Raw genomic sequence first — 19,565 nt, forward strand, 5'->3', positions numbered from 1 at the left:
CTTAATTAAACTCGTTGTTAACCTTGTTTCTGGAATGCTGATTGAATTGCCTTCTGGCGCCGACGCCAATTGTGGTCAGTCAATTGGCATCCGGTATTTGTAATCTAGTTCAGATCGAGTCTCGTGTGGTTTTAAAGAAATCTTATACGATGATGCTCTTCTCTTACTCAATGAAGATGTATTTTTAACACAACAAGAAGAAAATATCTCATCGTAAAGTGATGATACCCTTTAGTAAACTATAAATAGATCCCTAACCCTTTCTTCCCAAATTTACGTCTCATATCTTTAAATTATTTTTTTTAAAGTTCCATGCACATATCAGCATAAATTATTTTTAACCCTTGAAAGAAATTGAACATATTTGAAGTTTTATCTAGGCCTAGTTCCTGTTATTTAAATATTAATTATTCAAAGCCTAAATTATAAATTACTCTTAATTAATGAACCCACAAACGTGTCACCATCACTTTATCATCTAAATTCGTTTCGCGTCTCGCAGTTTTTTTATCTCTCTTTTTTTTCTCTATTTAATTTTTCTATCTTCTCACTGATTAATTAGCGGCGCAGATGATAAGGCTTTAGAATGAAAAAAAAAAAAGCTAGACGCCGGTTATTAATAATTTAGGGTGAATTAAATTTATACCTTGGAAAAAAAGAAGAAAAAGAAACGAATGGAAAAGAATTTCAAGACCGACTTAATTGGGAGAATTCCCAAAGAATTTTTTATTTTATTATTTTTTTATTTTTTGTTTTAAAATTTTAAGGATTCTTTCTAAGAGAAAACTTATGGCTTTCTGTCAATTTTTAAACCCCCATAAATATCTTAGAGCGCGTGTTGGAGAGATTGGGGTACCTACATTCATACACCTCTATCTCTCTCTTTCAACCTTTGAAGGTCAGAGGTTAAGTCTATTCGAATCGTAAAGAAAAGGCTCCGTTTTTCTTGCTTTTAAATACTTATATTATCCTTTGCCTCAAGGTGTTGTCATCCCTGTCATTTGGCTACTAAATTTGGGGGGGATTTCAAAAACGTAATTAAATGCGAGGGAAGAATTTTTTAATTGGTAGAAATTGATGAAAATCTTCGTCGAATTATTTTTGGTTTTGGTAAATATGAGATTAAAGAGTTTGATTTATAAACTTCTTTTGAGGTGAACTTCATAACCAATCATTCTAATAATTTTAATTTGCTCGCAAGATGGGGTCAACTTGGATTATTAGAGCTGTGCTTTCTATTGTTAGACTTCTGTGTAAAATTCCTGAAATTTCTAGGCTGTATTTACATAGCTTTCCACGCAATATTTATATATATATATATATATATCTTCTTTGCACTATTTTTTCCGTTAAGCCTTGTCATATAGAGGGGCGCACTGTTTCTAGGTGGGTTACAATCCTCACACCCCTCCAATAATTTTGACGAATGATATATTTTTCCTCTCTCTTGGTAACATTGCTGTATCTTTTTTAATAAGTTCTGGGTTAGGTTGAGGGCAAAGAGGACACGCGCATGCACCAAATCTCTATTTAATACCCACTATTCCTAGACTGGGTCTATACTATGAAGAAACTATTTCGGGGGGCCTTTAATAAAGTGCAGAAGTCGATACCATGAAGCGTCTTTCATGAGTCAGTTATGACAGGGAGGACTTGAAAAGGCGATGCATTGTAAGATTCCTTTTCAATTTCTCCCTGGTTATGAATTCCCTGGAAGAGGCGTAGATCAGAGGGAATTGTGGAGAGTCGAACCTGAAGACTTTCTTTACTCCTCAGTCTAAAATTCTCGCCATTTCCTTGGACAAGTTTGTTGTAACCCAAGCTGCGATTGCAAGTCTTGGAATATAGCCTTGAACTTTCTACACCTCTTTACTCTCTCTTTGAAGAGAGACTCCTGAACGTCACTACTCACTCTGAGAGAAATAACAGGGTCTTACAAGGTACAGCTCTCAATTTTATTAGTACTTCATTTAATCAACTTCTGGCAAGGCCTAACATATCCGTTTTAAGTCGTGGCCTGCCTGCCGACCGAGGTCAGGTCGAAAAGTATATAGGAAAGCTTAGATCAACGTTACGCGAGAAAGATATATAGTTTTAGGATTAGCCGCAGCGGGGCGCTTACTTCCTAGTCTTAAGGTTTAGCTACATCTGGTGGCTTTGCGTCGCAATCCCCCCGTAAGACAAATTGTTGCTCTTGGTTTTAAGGGACACAAGATCTTTTTCCTAGACTCTCGCCAATTTCGAGATTATGTCACCCGCAAAGTGACCCGTTCCGTTGATTTTTACCAAAAATAAAAAAGTTTTCTGATTTGTCGCCCCTTTTCGATGGCCTCAAAAATAATCTTCAGATTCAGAGGTTGACCTTTTGAACTCGGAACCTCGTTTTAGAGAAGTTCGTTCGCACTTTAGCTTTTTTTGTTTTGACTAATACCTTGGTATCCATAATAAAGATGTTTGTTACGATAATCAAATTTCTCCGAGTTTAGGTACTAAACTATTTTATCTGAAAATCGCAATACTGCCGACGGAAAAATTGGTATACTGAATTGCAGACCTATGAAACTATGGTTTAAAATTAAAAATAAGGAAGACTCCTTTGATTTCACCAGTACAGTTACCAATACACCCTAAAAGAAAATCGTTCAAATTTCCTAACCGTCTTTTGAGGATTGACAGAGCATTCTGGGTAATCAGTATATTAATCTGATTGGTTTAGACGGCTATGGGCCGATTTTGCGCAGTAGTGGCTAGGAGTATTTAATGGCGGAAGTCGGGATCTGAAGTTTCGAGTTAAAATAATTTAGGAACTGGTTTAGAGCTTTACCACAAGCTCACAACTTAATTACCTTGTTGTTTTTGAAATGGAGTCTGAAATCGTAGAAAGGTAAGGAGATTTCCTAAGCTTGTCATTGAAAATTTTGAAATTACACAGTTTTAGATTTTGGCAAAGGCTTAGTAAAGTTTTTATAATTTCAGACCTGCTTTGGCAAACCTTTCAAATGAAGTTTACGCCATTCCAAAAGGAAACTGGACGAAACTTCTCAAGAATATCCCTAATACTTTCAATGATCAAACTATTCATAGGCACCATTTTTCAAGAAAGAGCGGGAAGCATAAACTAAAAGGCTATCGAATGTTCAAAGCGCAAAAAGTAACCAACGTTTTAATATCTCACGAGAAGAGTAGATCAATCTCTCATGTCAAATCTAAAGTCCACGCTTCATATACTGCTAAATCCATTTATTCTGTTCATATTGTAATGGATTCTGTTAGTGGCAATATAAAGAAAGGGGCTTGTGAATGTAAATCAGGTCAAGGAGGGGTTTGTTCTCATGTGGCTGCAACATTGTGGTTTCTCTGGGACTGTATCATGCAAGGTTTGACATTCATTCCGAATGATGTTTCACGAACTGACATTGCCCAAAAATGGGGGAAGCTGAACGTGAAGAATAATTTGTCCACAACGAACTTCAGTATTTTAAATTTTACAAAGCATACTCCTGGGAAAGAAGTTAGTAAAAGAAGCTCAAGGAAGCTGTGTGTGTCAAATTACGTTTCTTTGCCTGTTAACCCTTCTTTCGAAGAAAACAAGTCTCAACTAGAGAAGTTGGAAGTGGATTTTAAATCTCAAAACAAAAGGAGAATGTGGCAGGTGATCTTAAGACAGGAAAATCATATGCCATCAGAATTCATTCCAATCACCTATGGTCATATTGTTAACCAAAATGATATTTGTATTGACGAGTCTTTGAACAGCGAAATAGAGAGGCTAAAACTACCTACGCAGCTTATACATAGAAGTTCAGAATTGGATTTTCCAGAATCAGTTAAAGTGACTGTAGAAGAATCAAGGAAAATAGAAGAATACACAAGAGAGCAGTCTTCATGCCAATTATGGAAAACTGAAAAGAAATCTAGGGTGACTACATCACATTTTGGGTCAATCATTAAAAGAAAAGCGAAAGTGACCCCACAATTTGTTGCGACAGTTCGTGGCGGTGTAGATATAAGCAAATTAAAGTATGTAAGAGAAGGCTTAGACAATGAAGCAACTGCTCTTCAAAAATATTGTGCAATGAAAAACAACAAGGTTAAAACCTTCAAAGTTGGGTTAATTATTAATCCAGGTATGCCTGCGTTAGGTACGTCTCCAGATGGGCTCATTTATGATGAAGATATTAAAGAGTTTGGCCTCATAGAAATTAAGACCCTAGCAAAGGCTAAAGAACTCGGACTCAGTATTGACGAAGCTATTGCTGGAAACAATCTGAAAACCAAAATATGTTTGAAAAGAGACGTAACAGGAAAAGTCATTTTGAACCGCACTCATAATTATTTTTATCAAGTGCAAGGCCAGTTAGGCATAACTGGTTTGTCATGGTGCGATTTCTTTGTCGACACAGGAGTGGACTGTTTTTGTGAAAGAATCCAGTTTAACCAAGAATTATTTTTTGAATCAATGTTGCCAAAACTTGAATCCTTTTACTTTGATCATTTTTTAATTAATGTTTAGCTAAATTGTGATTAACATTTGTGATAAAGGTACAAAGCTTTAAAGAAACTGTTCCTATTTACATTTAACAAAGCTAGTTGTGATAAAAACACAAAGTACAAATTCCTTCGTTGCTCAATAAAAACTTTTAAAATTCCATATCCACTTGAATTGGGCATTCTTTTCTGTCTAAAAGTGGTTCATTTATAAAATTTTGCAGGTAGCAACAAATGTACCAAATTTTTTCTAAACTTGCATGCATTGAATTGGGAAACGTAAATTTAAGAATACGGAAACTTTTAATCTCTTTGATAACTCTTTCTATGTGAATTCTTACATTCGCAATTTCTCGAGTTCTAACTTCATCTGATAATGATAATTGTTTCCTACCACCTAAGAATGGGGGAATGTTTAGATCTACTCCTTTGGCAGCTAATAGATCATGTATTAAAAATCCTCGGTCCGCAAGAACCATGTCACCTTTTTCCAATTTTTCCAGAAGACCACTTTTGGCAGTTATTTCCACATCACTTTCTCTACCTGGAGCTAAGGGGGAGATAAATGATATAAAACCATTTGGCGTAGCTCCTATAAGAGCTTTTGCTGTCGTATGCCGCTTGTAATTTGAGTAGGTATCGCACTGAGTACCATAGTCAGAGGGCCTTTCAATAAAAAACTCAGTGCAATCAATGATAACCCTGGTTGTTGGAAATTTTTCCTTAAATTCATTTGGCATGTACTCGTTTATAACTTGTCTTGATGGCCAGATAGGGATGATGGTTAGCTTTCTGTATAATAAATCTAACCATGTAGTTATGTAATTACTAACACTAGTCAGAGATATTTGAAAGCGGTAAGCCAAGTCTTGGTTTAGAAGCCCAACTCTCAGTTTACATAATGTTAAAAATAACTGGTCCTTAAATTCTATAACCATAGGCCTTCCTCGAGAAGATTCATTCCTTTCCGTTGACCTTATATAGCCACCTCCTTTACTATAGAGTGAAACATTAGGTAACGCTGGTTCAATTTGTCGGTATAGAATATTCAGATCTTCAAGGCAAGAAAATCCGGTATAAAATCTTAACATCTTATCGCTTTTCGAGACATTTTCCAAACGAAATTTATTATTTTGACTTTCGGACTCTTTTTTCTTAACATCCTCTTGTAATCGCTGAAGTTGTATTTTCAACTGGGCGTTCTCTGTTCTTAAACAAACAATGGATTTTTCTGATTCCATCAAATCCTGCTGCAACTTTTTCTCGTTGATCCTAATCAAATCCAACTGTTTTCGAAGTTCATTAACTTGGATATTAATACCAGAAGAATATGGGTGTTCTGTAATGAAATTACAAATGTAATAACCACTTATGTATTTTACTATTCTTGCCTTAATAAGCGGAAGATATCAATGTCGCAGCTGAGGAAAGCTATACTTCTCAAGCTCTAACAGTGGCATCTTTGCTCATGGCTAGAGGAATACCTAAATGAAACATTTGCAGATTATTTTTATTCTTTACAATGGTTTTGACAGGGCTTGTTTCTTGCATGGACACTTTCGAACCCAGCTCTACTTCCGCTCCTATCTCCATAAGAATTCCTTTCGGATCGCTATCCAACACAACTATGTCCGAGATGAAAATGTTTTTTGGCAGTACATAATTGCCGATATATATTGGAACTTTGTCTTCATACTTCCGTTTTCCATCGTGATTAAAATGAAGGCCACAAACAGCACTATATTTTTTTGGTTGCCATCTTAGTTTTTTCGACGATCTAGGTTGATTATCACCATCCATATCAAAACTAAGCTGAATTCTGGCGATCCATTCTTCCTTAAGGGCAACATCATTAGGAAAAACAGAAAAACTTATCTTTTTATCAACTAGGTCACGGTGAACACGTGAATAACTCTTGCAGTTGTGTACACAACATGCTGTACCACGGTGACTAGTCATTGTTAATAATTTGTTTGTAACCACTTAAGTTCTAATACACTAACAGTTCACTAAGCCTTGAACTTTTTTGAAATTGAAAGAGCAGACGAATAAATTTATTCAACGAAACCTTTCGCCACTAGATGGCGTTGGTACTCTATTCGAAAAAATCCCGACTCGGCGATATAAGGTGTCCAGCTTGTTTATTTTCTTTAAGGGTCTATTATCAACAAATGAGTACATAAAGGCAATTAAAAATTAACAATAAATTAAAAGGACTCGCTTATTTGTAATTTTACATCTAGTTACATGAGTCTGTAGTTTAATATACCGATTTCTTCCGTCGGCAATAACGCGAATTTCAGACCAAACCAATGTTGGTCTGATATTTTCTACGCCATAGAAAAATTTAATATTAAAGTATATATGGCAGGTATAATTTTTCCAAGTGCAATAAATCAGCCGAAATGTTTTCCCATCTCTGATATATTTTTTTATATTTCTCTATTTCTTAAAAATAAAATAAAATAAAGAAACGATAAAATTGCGAGGAGGCCACACTTGGTCCTTTTGAAAAGCTCCGAATGGGCCTTTTTTTGATATTAAAGAACTTTGTGAAAAATTTAGGCGTCGCCTTTCTTTTTTTTTTTAAGAGGAATAACAAATTGATAGATGACGCGAAAGATTTGCACGCGCGTTTCAAAGAGAAGTTAAGACCCCGCATCCACAATGAGTGATCCCTCAAGTTCGCTCAGACTCCGATCTCTCTAGGCCTATAAGTCTATCTTAAGGGAAAAACAAAATATGGATCCCAAAAGTTAAAATTTCTCCCCTCAATGTAAACTGTTATGATTGAATATCTCGGTGCTGTAATTCTATCTTTACACTTTTTTTTTATTTTTTATTTCCACGTCTCTTCCATCTCCCATCCTCATCCGCAAAGATGATGGTCCGACTCTAAAACTAGGGAGACAGAACTAGTAGTAGATTGCCACCCTTAGATGCGATAGCAACTTTCAATATCCCCCGATATAAATTAGACTATTTTTATTAAATATTTTTCATTTAATACATTTAAATATTGTTTATTAAATATATTTAAAGTAATTTTTTTATTTGAGATTACATCAATTTATTTATTTTCTGGGGAGTTAGAGCAGTTTAAATAATAATAATAATATGCTACAATTTATAACCAAGAAGTGTTATCTAGTTTACTAGGAGGAAGGGATAAATTCGCCACATTTCTAGCTTTATCTCCAGTCCAAACGTAGGTCCGGAGTTAATCCCCGCCTCTAAATTACAACCAGAATCTCATTGGTCCTTGAAAACTCACGTCAGCGCGACGCGAATGACGAAAATTACTGACGACTGAGGAGAGAGAGAGAGTCCCCCCTTGTATTTTGAAAGGAGGACTGGGACTATGGCACGCGAATACTTAGGCATCTTATACCTTCTCCCTAGTAAACTAGTTATCGCTTCTTGTTAAAACCAAGTGTAAATGCAACGCTAATAAATGTACACACATTTTCATGTTCACATAAAATCAGCTGCGCGTACTCGCGTCCTAACATACCGCCTTATTTCCATTGTAGAGAACGCATTTAGTTTCAGTGTTTCCTTTTAAACACTTCGTCCCCGTTTAACCCTAAATAAGGGAGTGTAAAAAAATAATAATACTCTATAGTGTAGGTTATTTCGTTCTCCTTTCTACCTTCTAGAATCACGTTCGCTTGACGTAACTCTCGAAAAGGCAAAGAAAAATAGTAGCCTGAGAGATTATAACAATTAATCACTTGGAAGCTAGTTTTCTAGTTTCCGTAAAAATCACCGAGGCGTGGTTACTCTTGTGTTAAAAAAAGGGGGAATGAAAAGGTTACACGTGTATATCCCAAGTAAAAACAAAAGAACCCGAACTCTTGTCAACTAATTACGGGAAACCCACGACTCTGCATGGTCCCGACTCCCTATTATACTATAGTTGCCGAATATGAAAACTTTTCGATGGCAATAGCTCAGTAAATGCGCCACAATTGCGCGTGATTAGTGATAATTATGGATAGTTGATGATAATTATTCAAAAATTGTAAAATTCTTAAGAGTCTGGTAAATATATTCTAAAAATACTTTCTTGTACGACGAGACAAGCGACGCTGTTGTCGAATGCGTCACCAAAGAGGTTTCGAAATTAAGTTTTAAAAGTCCAATGACCAGTCGCCAAGGGCCTCTTGGGAGCGAGGCAACAGACGGACTTTAATTAAAATTGGAACCGAGTCGACTCGAGGAAATCGTGGGAATAATTAATCGGCTGAAAAATTAGTCATAAAAGAATAATTGGGAGAAAGCGAGACCACCGCCGGCTGGACGGACGGTTAGCCGACATTTCGACTTGCTCGTTACTTTCTATACCTTTTATTATTTGTCACCTAACACGCGGAGCATAGGGTTGAGAAGGGTTTAATCGCGTTCTTTAGTTCAGTCAAGGGACATTCGTCCTGTGCGACTCCAGTGTTAATTGTTCTCCGATTGATTTTTCTGTCGTACAGAAAAAGTAGGCTATCCGGAAGCTATTGTGTCTTTCCTCCATTTTTCAACTACTACTTAAGGGAGGGGTCAAAGATAGTCTGTGGGGAAAAAAAATTACTTTCCTAATGCATACTGTTGCCTTATTTTAAAAGCGAAAAAATCCATTTAAATTAAAAGCTAAATTGACCTTGTTATCTATAAAATATTATGTTAATGAAACTTCAACAATAATTATAGTCCAAAAATTTCCCTTTACCAAATTTAGAGATTAGACAATTTTTTGTTAGCTTTGAGTTTATTGCCTTCTGGTACTTGTGAAATACATACATACCAAATTTGAAAATTTTGCCCGCTATTCTCACATTAAGAAGAAGAGTAACGTGTATATTCGATTGAATTCAGTCCATAGGGAGTTTTCTCCTCGTCGCGCAATATGCTAACAGCTAGGAATGTTAGGATTGCTACGTTGAATTTTGATTGAGCTGGCTATAGCCTATATGGTTTACTGTTACGGAGTATTGTCACTTTATCAATGGAGTGGGATGAACACCAGAGCCTCGAATTACAACAGAAACGGAGAAGTTTTCCGATACTTTATTCTTGTCGCGTAGGCCTAATTGTCTTATGATTGTTACCAATGGGAACTTGGGAAGATGTAGGAAACCTTCGAAGGGGGCTGTAATGTATCTAGAATTGGCGAATTGGGTGCGTTACTAATGGTGTTTGGATGAATACGGGTTCCTTTTATGCCAGAATTTTCTTTTTAGTTTCGTTTTTATTTGACTGTCTGAATGAATAGTTTTCAAAGTGTAGAAGTTTTGTCTAATTGAGTTTTGAAAATGGAGACGCGATTTACATAATTGTATCGTGATACGGACAGTATTCTGGAAATAATGATTGAAAATTTTAAAGTGTTGTTTTTAGATTTACTATTTCAATCACGAAAATTATATTCTGATGAAATGCCCATTATTATTTAGAGGTATAGACAAACAAAAAAATTCGTTCAAAAATAAAGAATGAGAGAAGATGGTCATGCCACGTTTATCTTCTCTCCGACCTGCCATCATCGCAAATAAACTTACCTTGGCCGTAAGGCTTTTTAAATATAGTCTCCACACAGTCAACTCTGTACTTAACGTAACGGAAACGACGTATTATAACAAACCAACGAAGCAAATATAACTTCCGGTCGTTAAAGAAAAGACAGTAACGTACCAGAACTTAAAAAAAAAAACAACCATGTATCGCCTATGAGAAAATCATAAAATTCTTTCCACATTTTTTACACTACACGCGTGGATATGATAAAGTTGAGAACCCCAGTTTCTTTCCCTTCGATACCCTGGGTTTTTTTTTCTAAAGTCCCGGACGGACCCCCAGAAGTTCGAGAATGAGTCTCATGCGGGTATAGTAAACTCGGTAAAAGCGGAACCGTGGAGGATTTTGAGACATGGTACGCCATTGAAAAGTCGGGTGTCACTGTTTATAGCAAGGCGGGCGCGACGACATCGTGTGTGATTCCATGCTATAACGTTCGGATAGGGGAGTAAAATGGAGTATCAAACTGAACATAATACTTAGGCGACGAAAGTGAATCGCTAGAGCGTAGAAGATAAACGATATAGAACGCGAACCCTGGTGGGTATTTCACCAACTAGAACGTCCCTTCCGTAACAGCACGACCCCCTTCTACTTCAATGGTTCATAAGCTACTATTTAGGTTATGTTCGGATATATCAGCAAAGTTTGGTGTACGCGTCAAAACTGCTATTTTCAATCATGGATTGTATATTTGAATTACTTTTGAACAAGAAGGGCTTAGATTGCAAATCCCTGCGCGAAGTAAGATGTTAGTTTCCCCATAGTATAAACAACGTGACAGTCTTGCTAGTCTACAAAGTTTCTCACTTGAACACTCTAAAATCCTTAACAGGTTTCTACAAGGTTTTCTGTCTATTGTCTTTGGGGGAGTAAGTACATCACTCGGTTCTTCCGCGTCTACCATCCTTTCGAAAATTTGTCAATTTCGTCAGCATCTTTTTTCATATAGTTCAACGTGTGAACTTAGCTTTTCGGATACACCACACCGTGCGCCTCTTATCACCCCAAGAACCATACATCCCGCGTCCTTTGTGCGTCTCCCAAGTCTATACTCCACCTGACACCCCTCCTTTTGAACTTAAGATCGGGGTGACACCCCACCATGCAGGCGCCCCATTTTCAAATTCTTTCCTTTTGGCATGAAATGGCCACCAAAAACGGAACTCTTACGCGACACGGGGGTGAAGTTACTTACCCCTCTCCCCCTGTCTCTTAAAACCTTTTACCATCGAACGGTATTTTAATATCGGAGGTATTGCACCCTGAGAGACCCCTTGGGTGCTAGCTGGCGCTTTTCCACGGTATACAGTCGAGTTTCCACAGGCATTATCGTGGGCTTGGGCACCATAGCTTTTCGACACGGAGAGTGACGCTCAACTAGCGCTCTTTCTAGACTACCGGTTGGGCAATAACGATAAGTTTTAATTGCGGGGACTCATTCCTACACAATCCAAGTTGCTCTGGAATTACGCGAGATAAGAGGGACGCTGGGGTTTCAAAGGGTTGGGTATGGTGTAAGGAAGGGTTGACTTGTCACTCTCGTGTTTAGGAGATATGCTGAAATTCCAGGATAGCTGAATCATTTGACGCGCCATTTGGTTTGGACAGCTCGGATTTTAAACTTGCAAGCGTGGCACGGGAGGAACTGGGGTTAGGGAAGAGGCCCATGTTTTGGCGCCCTTTGCTTTGGTTTCTATGGGGAAGTTTTATTCTATGGAATGTTTAGAGATTTAGTGACCCGTTTCAATGCTAGGAGAAGTTGTGAAGCGTGGGTTTTGAATTGATGCTGTTTAATTGATATGCAAAAGTATATCCCATACTTAATTGCAAAGGTCTATAGATTCATATAAAATTTAAATATGTTATTAGACGTATAAAACACTATCAGAAACCATCTAGCGTATACCGGGAACGACCGTTAAAATTACTCATTAAAGAAATAGAACCTGAGAAAGATATCGAAAATGACTTAAATTATTGCATACTACATTCAACTTAGCCTCGAAAGTTGAATATCTTAAATCTGGGACATACGATCTTTATTTAAATTAAATATGTTATTAGGCTTATAAAACACTATCAGAAACCATCTAGCGTATACCGGGAACGTCCTTAAATAATTAGTCTTAAAAGAAATGAAACCTGAGAAAGATCTCGAAAATGACTTAAATTATTGCATTATTAAACTTAGGCTTGAAAGTTGAATATCTTAAATCTGGCACATACGATCTTCATTTAAATTAAATATGTTATTAGGCTTATAAAACGCTGTCAGAAACCATCTAGCGTATACCGGGACGTCCTTCAAAATTAGTCATAAAAAAAATGAAACCTGAGAAAGATCTCGAAAATGACTTAAGTTATTGCATACTATATACAACTTAGCCTCGAAAGCTAAATATCTTAAATCTGGAACATACGATCTTCATTTAATTAAACTATGTTATTAGGCTTATAAAACACTATCAGAAACCATCTAGCGTATACCGGGAACGGCCTTTACAATCTATATCTATATAAATCAAAGTCCTGACTGACTGACTGACTGACTGACTGACAGACTGACTGATAATCAACGCCCAGCCCAAACCGCTTGCCCTAGAAGGCTGAAAATTTGCAGGAACGTTACTCATAAGTAGTAGGCGCGTACTAAGAAAGATTTTTCCAATCCGCCGCCATCTTAAAAAATGGCGACCAGAAATGTAAAAAATCTTCTCTATGCAACAGAGTCCGCGCGTTTCGAAAATATTTAGTACACTGGTTTCCTTTGACCTATAGGCGAGTTGAATGGTCTTTCGGGTTCGATTTGTTGCCATCTTTTTAAATGGCGGCCAAAAACGTAAAACCCTTCTTTATGGAATAATGTCCGCGTGAAAAATAATAAAAAATGTTCCGACGGGCTGACGGGCAACGCCGAGTGCCCTCGCTCATATAGGGTGCTAAAAAAATATCAGTGATCAGTAAAATCTACCCATTCTTTATATCATTTTGATGGAAGTTCTTATTACACGCGAGCGACGCCGCGGGTAACAGCTAGTTAGTCATAAAAGAAATGAAACCTACGAAAGATCTCGAAAATGACTAAAATTATTGCATACTATATTCAACTTAAAGGCCCCTGTAAAACTGTTGTGCTGCCGAACAACGGTGCTCAGGGAAAAGCCAGCATTGTTATTGTTGACTTTCTGTTTTCATGGAACTATGTTGCTCTAAAGCTCGCGATAAGTGATGTTTTTAAGTACAAAAATTTAAGAGGAAGACCTTACTGACGGTGCATATTTGTTATAGTGTTTCCATATTAATAAAATGGAAAGTAATTTAAATTTAGAGGCAAAGAAAAAGATTAAAAATTCACTCATCCCTAATGTTATTCAATCATTGCAATTTTTATTCAACTTTGTCTCAATTCCACGTAGTCACACACCTTTAGAATTTAATATAAAGACGCTATTCATTGACTTTTTCAGTTTCGTTTAACCCCATTCTCGTAAAAAAAGGTCTTTTGGCCCTGGGAGAAAGGATTGTGTAATAAACGAGCGTTGGATTTACGATCCAATTGAAATTTCTCTCTATTCCCTTAAGCCTTATCAGCGTATATAGAGTTTTCGATTAATGTTCCAATCTCACGTCAGGACACAGGTGCCAAAAACGCCCTCCCCATAATACTCTACCTTATCAACCTTTAGTACTATTTCATTTTTTAATTCCTAAGCCTTGGTCACGCGAACTTTCAAAATCCTGGGTCGAGTAGTACGTTAGGCCTAATATTAAGCCTCGGTCTTTTTTATCCCCCATTTCCTCTTGTAAATCGGAAGTGAAGGGTGCCAAAATGCTTCATGACCGGAAACGTACACTACAAGGACGGGGTATTCCAGATACTGTCTCTTTCACACCTACGCCCACTTAAAGCTTGGAAAACCTTTTATATCCGAGTCGTTGGCACTAAATTACTTCTTTAAATCGTTAATTGAAAATGTCGTCTAACTAACTTGTTCCAGACGTCTTAGACGCGCGCACTCCATGAGACTTTTTTTAAAGGAGACGCTTCTAATTTTAGGTTTAAATTGAAAAATATTTTCGGGACGGTCGGGGTTTGTTGCTTGGTGGCATCGTGGATGAAGAGGCACCCGTATACATGTATAAAACGATGTTCTTCCTTTCTTTAAAAACAGATTCGAAGTGTGATAAAAGTAAATTAGGTTCGACTATAAATAAACTTATTTTAAAAATCTTATAGAGGGGGGAAGGTTTTTTACTCGAAGGGTGTTGGAGATTGCTTGAAGATGAGTTTTCTTAAGATTTAAAGGGATGGTTGCGTGGTTTTTTTATGTTCTACATAATATTCTTTGTTGTCGGAGACGTTGAGATGAAATTGCTTGAAACTTGCACTGAGACAAGAGAAGTTATGGTTGTTGAAGGAACGGTTTCGGATAAATTGAGAAAACATTTTCAAGTTTAATTGAGGCAAATCGATTAGAGGAACCAAAGAGATACGAGATAGAATTGAGTCTAATTGATCGGGTTAATTTATTAGAGAAACTTACAAAAGTTGTTGTGAGACATTAATGAATGAATGAATGAAATTGTAGGAAATCTAGAAGATGAAATTAAGAATGAATGAATGGATGGATGTTTATTTTCAACTGAAGACCGAAATGCTTATGGTGGTTTTAATATTGTAACGCTTTTTTAAGGCGAAGGTATGTCGCCGTACAAGTGCTATTCGGTTTCTTTACACTGAAGTAATTAGAGAGTGATGAAACATTTCTAAGAATTCATTCATTCGCGCTCGACTTTTATCTTTATCTTTTGGACTCTTGCCATCCTTAGAACTTAGTCTGAGGAGAAGCTATGGAACTTAGTTAGGACTTGGTCGCCAGATCCTATCGTATCGTGGTTTGTGTTGTTGGCATTTTTAAGGGCATGACTAGGTCGCGGATTTACACCGTCGAGATTTTTACTAAAGATACATTGCCTTGTTGACAACAACGGAACGGAACCAGTTTTTGTTGACTTTGCAAAAAAAAAAAAAAAAAGAAACATTACAGCCACTTTCGAAGAATTAACTGAAGACATGATTTAGACTTTACGACTTAAAACTTGGCACCTTAATGGTTTAAATTATCACCAGTTACGTAGGATTATGGCATAAAGAAACAGGAAACCAGTGAGTTATACCAGGCAAACGAGGATAATGTTTGACAAGATTATCTATTAGTTGTGAATCACTAGTTTAGGAGCGGCATTATAGTAAATTAGGCTTAGTGATTTGTTTAGTGAATTCATTGTCATTAACCCTTCTTTAGAGGCTTTGAGTGTTGCTCGAATTTCTTATGAGCATTTTTTACTAAAATTGAAAAATTAATTTTTATCCGGAAATTAGTGTATCGATCGAAAATTTATCTAACAGCATCAAATAATTATATTGAAATGGAGCATTCGGAGCGTTGATGATAATTTTTCAAAATTTAAGCATTAGCGCACGTTTTAGTTTAAAGAAGAGTAAACACATCTTTAATACAATCAAAGCACCCATTTGCACTTAAAAGTTCGAACTTTCCTCGAAAATTCTTGGATTGCCAAACTGTATTAAGCCATGCCATCCAAGCCGTAATCAAACATTATCCAGCCGGCCGGGACATACTCGTTAAAATAATTTTAAAACAAAAGGAAGAGCCTCGATGCGAGCCCTTCTATACCATCTATACCTACTTGTATCTCCAAAATCGAATTAATCTTTTATTCGTGTCCCCCTCGGCGCCCTAGACTGAGTTTCGTCGCTTCCTAGGAAGAGCTAGCGAGTGAGAGTAGAAACAGCCCGGGTCCTTTCTTGATTCCTTCAAAACTTACTTGTCTCTCCTTATCATCATCATTAGCCACGTTTTAGATTTTAATCACGCGCCGTTTGTTTGCATTCCCGCGTCACACCTCCCTTTACTCCTACTCTTAGCTTTTCTTCTTTAAACTCTCGAATAACCATGTTCGTTTACTTGAAGAGAAGGAACTTACTAAAGTGACGGTGCCTTTATTAGTGCTGCCAACCCACAGTAAGTTCGTCTACTTGGATTTCCATCTTGTAAGTTTACACCGTCTTAATTTGGAAGAGGAGATTTTTGAGGCTTATTTTCATATCATCATAGATATCAGAAATACGACTAAAAATTTAAATCCAATAGATCTTACGTGTCCATTTTTCAGTTTCAATTCTTAATCAACTTTGATAAGAAAAGGCATCGATATATATATCTGATATCTAAGATATCTTGAATTTTGGGGTGCGATGTCGTCACACTTTGTCAAAGGTTTATCCTAATACTGGCCATGCACGTGAAAACTTTTGAAAGGGAAAAGTTTTGGCATTCCCGAAGGCTCAACTAAACGAGGGACTGACTATGAGTGACTTTATACGAGAATGGAATCCGTCAAATAGCACGAGAGAAATAGCGCGCGCTAGCTCGCGTTTTTCGCGCCTTTTTATTTGGCGGGAATAAAAAACTATCCTATATGGGAGAACTTAACCATGCTGGATGCGCTAGACTCCTTTCTCGAGACTCTCTCTCTCTCTGTTCTGTTCGAGTTGATCCTGAAAGACAGTCCTAGAGTGTCGGCACGCGCGAGTAATTCGATTTCTTACGCGTTGCTGAATGTTTTCTCGCGCCTGATCTTCTTTACTTTTCGTTTGCATTTTGGGTTTATGGCGAATGACATAGTTGGGGTTTACGTTGTACCAAGTACGGAAAGATAGTAGGCCTAATTGCTCCTCAACCTTTTCCCAGGTCAAGTTGATGATGTCCTTTTGAAACCCTTGAGTCTCCTACAAAAGTTTTAACTTTTAAGAGGGATCAATATTTGTTCATCTTGACTTTGAAAGAGTTCAAGGTCATGATTTGTACCTTAATGAGGGCTTCAGGGTAATTATAGCTCTGACTAGCCAATTAGTACTCTTTTGTAAAAGTGTAACTAATAGCTCCATTTCCATCTTGTTTCCTTGTTGAGGAAGGAGATGGTGGTGGTATTGTCGGTTTCTTTTTCTCGGCTTGCTAGCGAAGCAAGAGGGTGTGGAATTATTGATGATACTTAATGGTTTATGTAATAGCCCGTTTTTATGAGCTTTTTCGGACGATTTCGGCCGCGTACGCGCCTCCAATCATTATTCACAAGGCGAAGGTCCTAATGCTTTTTGACGCTACAGCTTCCTCTCTAATTCTCTTGGGCCATACAACCCTTTTTGCTTCGTTATTGGACCCTGGACGCTTCCCCTTTCTCGAGCTATTCGATATGTCGCCCAAGATTTGCCTCGAACACCCCACAGTTTTGTTTCATAAAGATCTTTCTCCACTATCTGGTATAATTTCACCAGTTTGTTGGTACCTGGAATTCATACTAATACTACTGCAATTGAATTATTTCCACTTACCATTTTGGAGAGTTTTTATAACGTTCTCTTTATTTTTCAACGTACTTCACTTTCAATTTCAATTTAAAATATTTAGAATTCACATTTCTCTTAAATATATTTTGCTTCAAATAGACTAAAATATTTCCCAAGTCATCGCTTAAATCCTGAAACGAACTCCGTTCTCAAAGAAACATTTTTGATTAGCTCTGATACTGTATACCATATCAACGCTGGAAAAGAAGTCATTGGGCCGTTAAGAACTATCCCTTCAGGGCAAAAAGAAGACTGCGAAAGAAAAGCAAAGCAAAAAAAATCTATCCAATTACAATTCTTCTGTCTACGTATCCCCTTCTTCCTAAGAAAAGGATAGAAAGAAAAAAATGTTCCCGGAAATAAAAAAAAATTGAGTAATAATGGAAAGAAACGCAGTCAGTGTGAAATTTGAATAGATCTCAGTTTGGAGCCAGGCTCTGGAATGTCATGCGAAAATAATGGGAAAGAGTTTCCAGTAGGGAGAAGATGAAAAACTTGACTAGAACTGAAATACCTACCAATTGCCTCCCCCTTTTTTTGTTACTTATTCCCTCTTAAGAAATGAATAAAGCGTGCGTGGAATCTTCCACAAGTGAATTTTGATGCATCTGATATGCGTGATAACCTTTAAGATTTCTTCAATCAATTCAAAGGTTTAGACTGTGAAGGATTTAGTTCGTTTTTTTTTTACTTTCGGTGTGCTACAGCTGAAACCTAATTAAAACTTGAAGAACCTCAATTAATCGACAAACTTGAGCCAGGGATCGATCAATTTGATTAACTTTATTGAACTGATCAGTTGATTTCAGCTGTTATTTTTCATTACGCTTCATTCGTACGACCTGTTAAGATGCTAGTGGAATAGGAGTTTCAACATGACTGTTTCAACTAAGGAATAAATGACGTGATTATCATATGACAAAAGCACATGGTGAAACTTTAGCAGACGGCCGTATGTTAATGGGTCATATTTGATTTGTATCTATCTAACTTTGCCCTTCTAGTTTTCAATGTTTTGGAATAATGGCGCGTTTCGCGTGTACGAAGTTTAGTGTAATAATCAAAGGCATGTCGTTTGCGAAAATGGGTACGGGGGATTGTATATGGCTGCGATTTGTGCAAAATCAATATAGATGGGAATGTTATCCCCAACCCGCGGAAGATATCATCCGTCCACTCTGTGTGAGCTAATTGAGAGAAACCACGAAACAAGACATAACAGGGGGGAAACAGAAGTGTTAAGATAAACTGTCCCCGTGTTTCGTCCTATTCGCATTTGTCTCATGGACGAAAAGTTGAAGCATGTACGCTGAAAACGGCAATGGAGCTTCTCTCCCCTTCATTCGATCTCAGACTGTCCCTATACTCCAATAATCTTTCGCATCAATAGACTTTTCTCCTCGACTCGGTACGGTATGCTTGCGCCCCCTTATGCTCCTGTTTCCGCCCACCTTGGCCCAAGCGGCCACCCGCTTTCTCTTCTCCACGCTCACCACCCTGCCCCACTAGATCGTCGTTTCTTAGCTATTATTTGCTAAGAGGTTCTATGTATGGGTTTTCGTTGGGAGGGGTGAGAATTGCTTTTGTTTTTATGGACGTATTTGTCTGGGAGACTAGCTAATAGCTCTGGCTCAACGTACCTTTCATGGAGTTAAGGTTGCGTCTGCCATGATTTGATTGTCTTCGGCAGGTAATAAATTAACTCGAAGCTGTCCAATTGGCTATATACTGTTGATGAAGTAATGGGTTGGAAATTGGTCTTGTGTTGGAACGGGGAGAGTAATAGCTTACTTCGGTTTAACTTCCTTCTTGCTTTATACCAACGTGAAACTGTTTTGAGCGTCAGATTATGATGTTAGGTGTTAGTGCATTACGTGGACCTTGTAAGTTGATTATCGTATCGTATGTAGGGCGTAGGTTGCGGGTTGGCCCGTTTTTATTAGTGGGTTATGTTATGGCAACGGCTTATTGACTAACTCTGATCAGAGGGAAGGTTTATTTTCTTGTGTGTAGTCTGATTGTCTGTTAAGGAAAGGTAATACTTTTTCTGTAACATTTCATTATCTTCTGTCACATT

At 37.4% G+C, this 19,565-nt stretch overlaps 3 protein-coding genes across 7 annotated transcripts in view; 2 read left to right on the top strand and 1 right to left on the bottom strand.

Annotated features, from left to right (window-relative positions):
* The window catches only part of LOC149623486 (protein slit-like), a 327,465-nt gene that overhangs the window by 210,060 nt on the left and 97,840 nt on the right, over positions 1-19,565 (top strand). The gene's annotated exons all lie outside the window — the stretch shown is intronic.
* On the top strand, positions 2,624-4,657 carry LOC149623497 (uncharacterized). The gene is made up of 2 exons (XM_089852425.1): positions 2,624-2,884; positions 2,977-4,657. Exons 1-2 carry the CDS (start codon positions 2,862-2,864, stop codon positions 4,511-4,513), a joined length of 1,560 nt encoding a protein of 519 aa, XP_089708551.1. The 5' UTR covers positions 2,624-2,861; the 3' UTR covers positions 4,514-4,657.
* Positions 4,414-6,644, bottom strand: LOC149623498 (uncharacterized). The gene is made up of 2 exons (XM_089852424.1): positions 5,973-6,644; positions 4,414-5,827 (listed from the first exon to the last, which is right to left on the bottom strand). Exons 1-2 carry the CDS (start codon positions 6,445-6,447, stop codon positions 4,641-4,643), a joined length of 1,662 nt encoding a protein of 553 aa, XP_089708550.1. The 5' UTR covers positions 6,448-6,644; the 3' UTR covers positions 4,414-4,640.

This window comes from Phalangium opilio, unplaced genomic scaffold (genome assembly GCF_054372755.1).
Source record: "Phalangium opilio isolate 3A_F unplaced genomic scaffold, DU_Popi_V2 ptg000113l_1, whole genome shotgun sequence".
Taxonomy (NCBI): Eukaryota; Metazoa; Arthropoda; class Arachnida; order Opiliones; family Phalangiidae; genus Phalangium; species Phalangium opilio.

Bases quoted from the DNA above. Each gene is read 5' to 3' on its own strand.
- LOC149623497 (XM_089852425.1), top strand. From the start codon at position 2,862: ATGGAGTCTGAAATCGTAGAAAG. The intron at 2,885-2,976 runs GTAAGGAGATTT...TTATAATTTCAG, and splicing joins GAGTCTGAAATCGTAGAAAG to ACCTGCTTTGGCAAACCTTT.
- LOC149623498 (XM_089852424.1), bottom strand. From the start codon at position 6,447: ATGACTAGTCACCGTGGTACAGCATGTTGTGTACACAACTGCAAGAGT. The intron at 5,828-5,972 runs GTATTCCTCTAG...ATTTCATTACAG, and splicing joins TCTGCAAATGTTTCATTTAG to AACACCCATATTCTTCTGGT.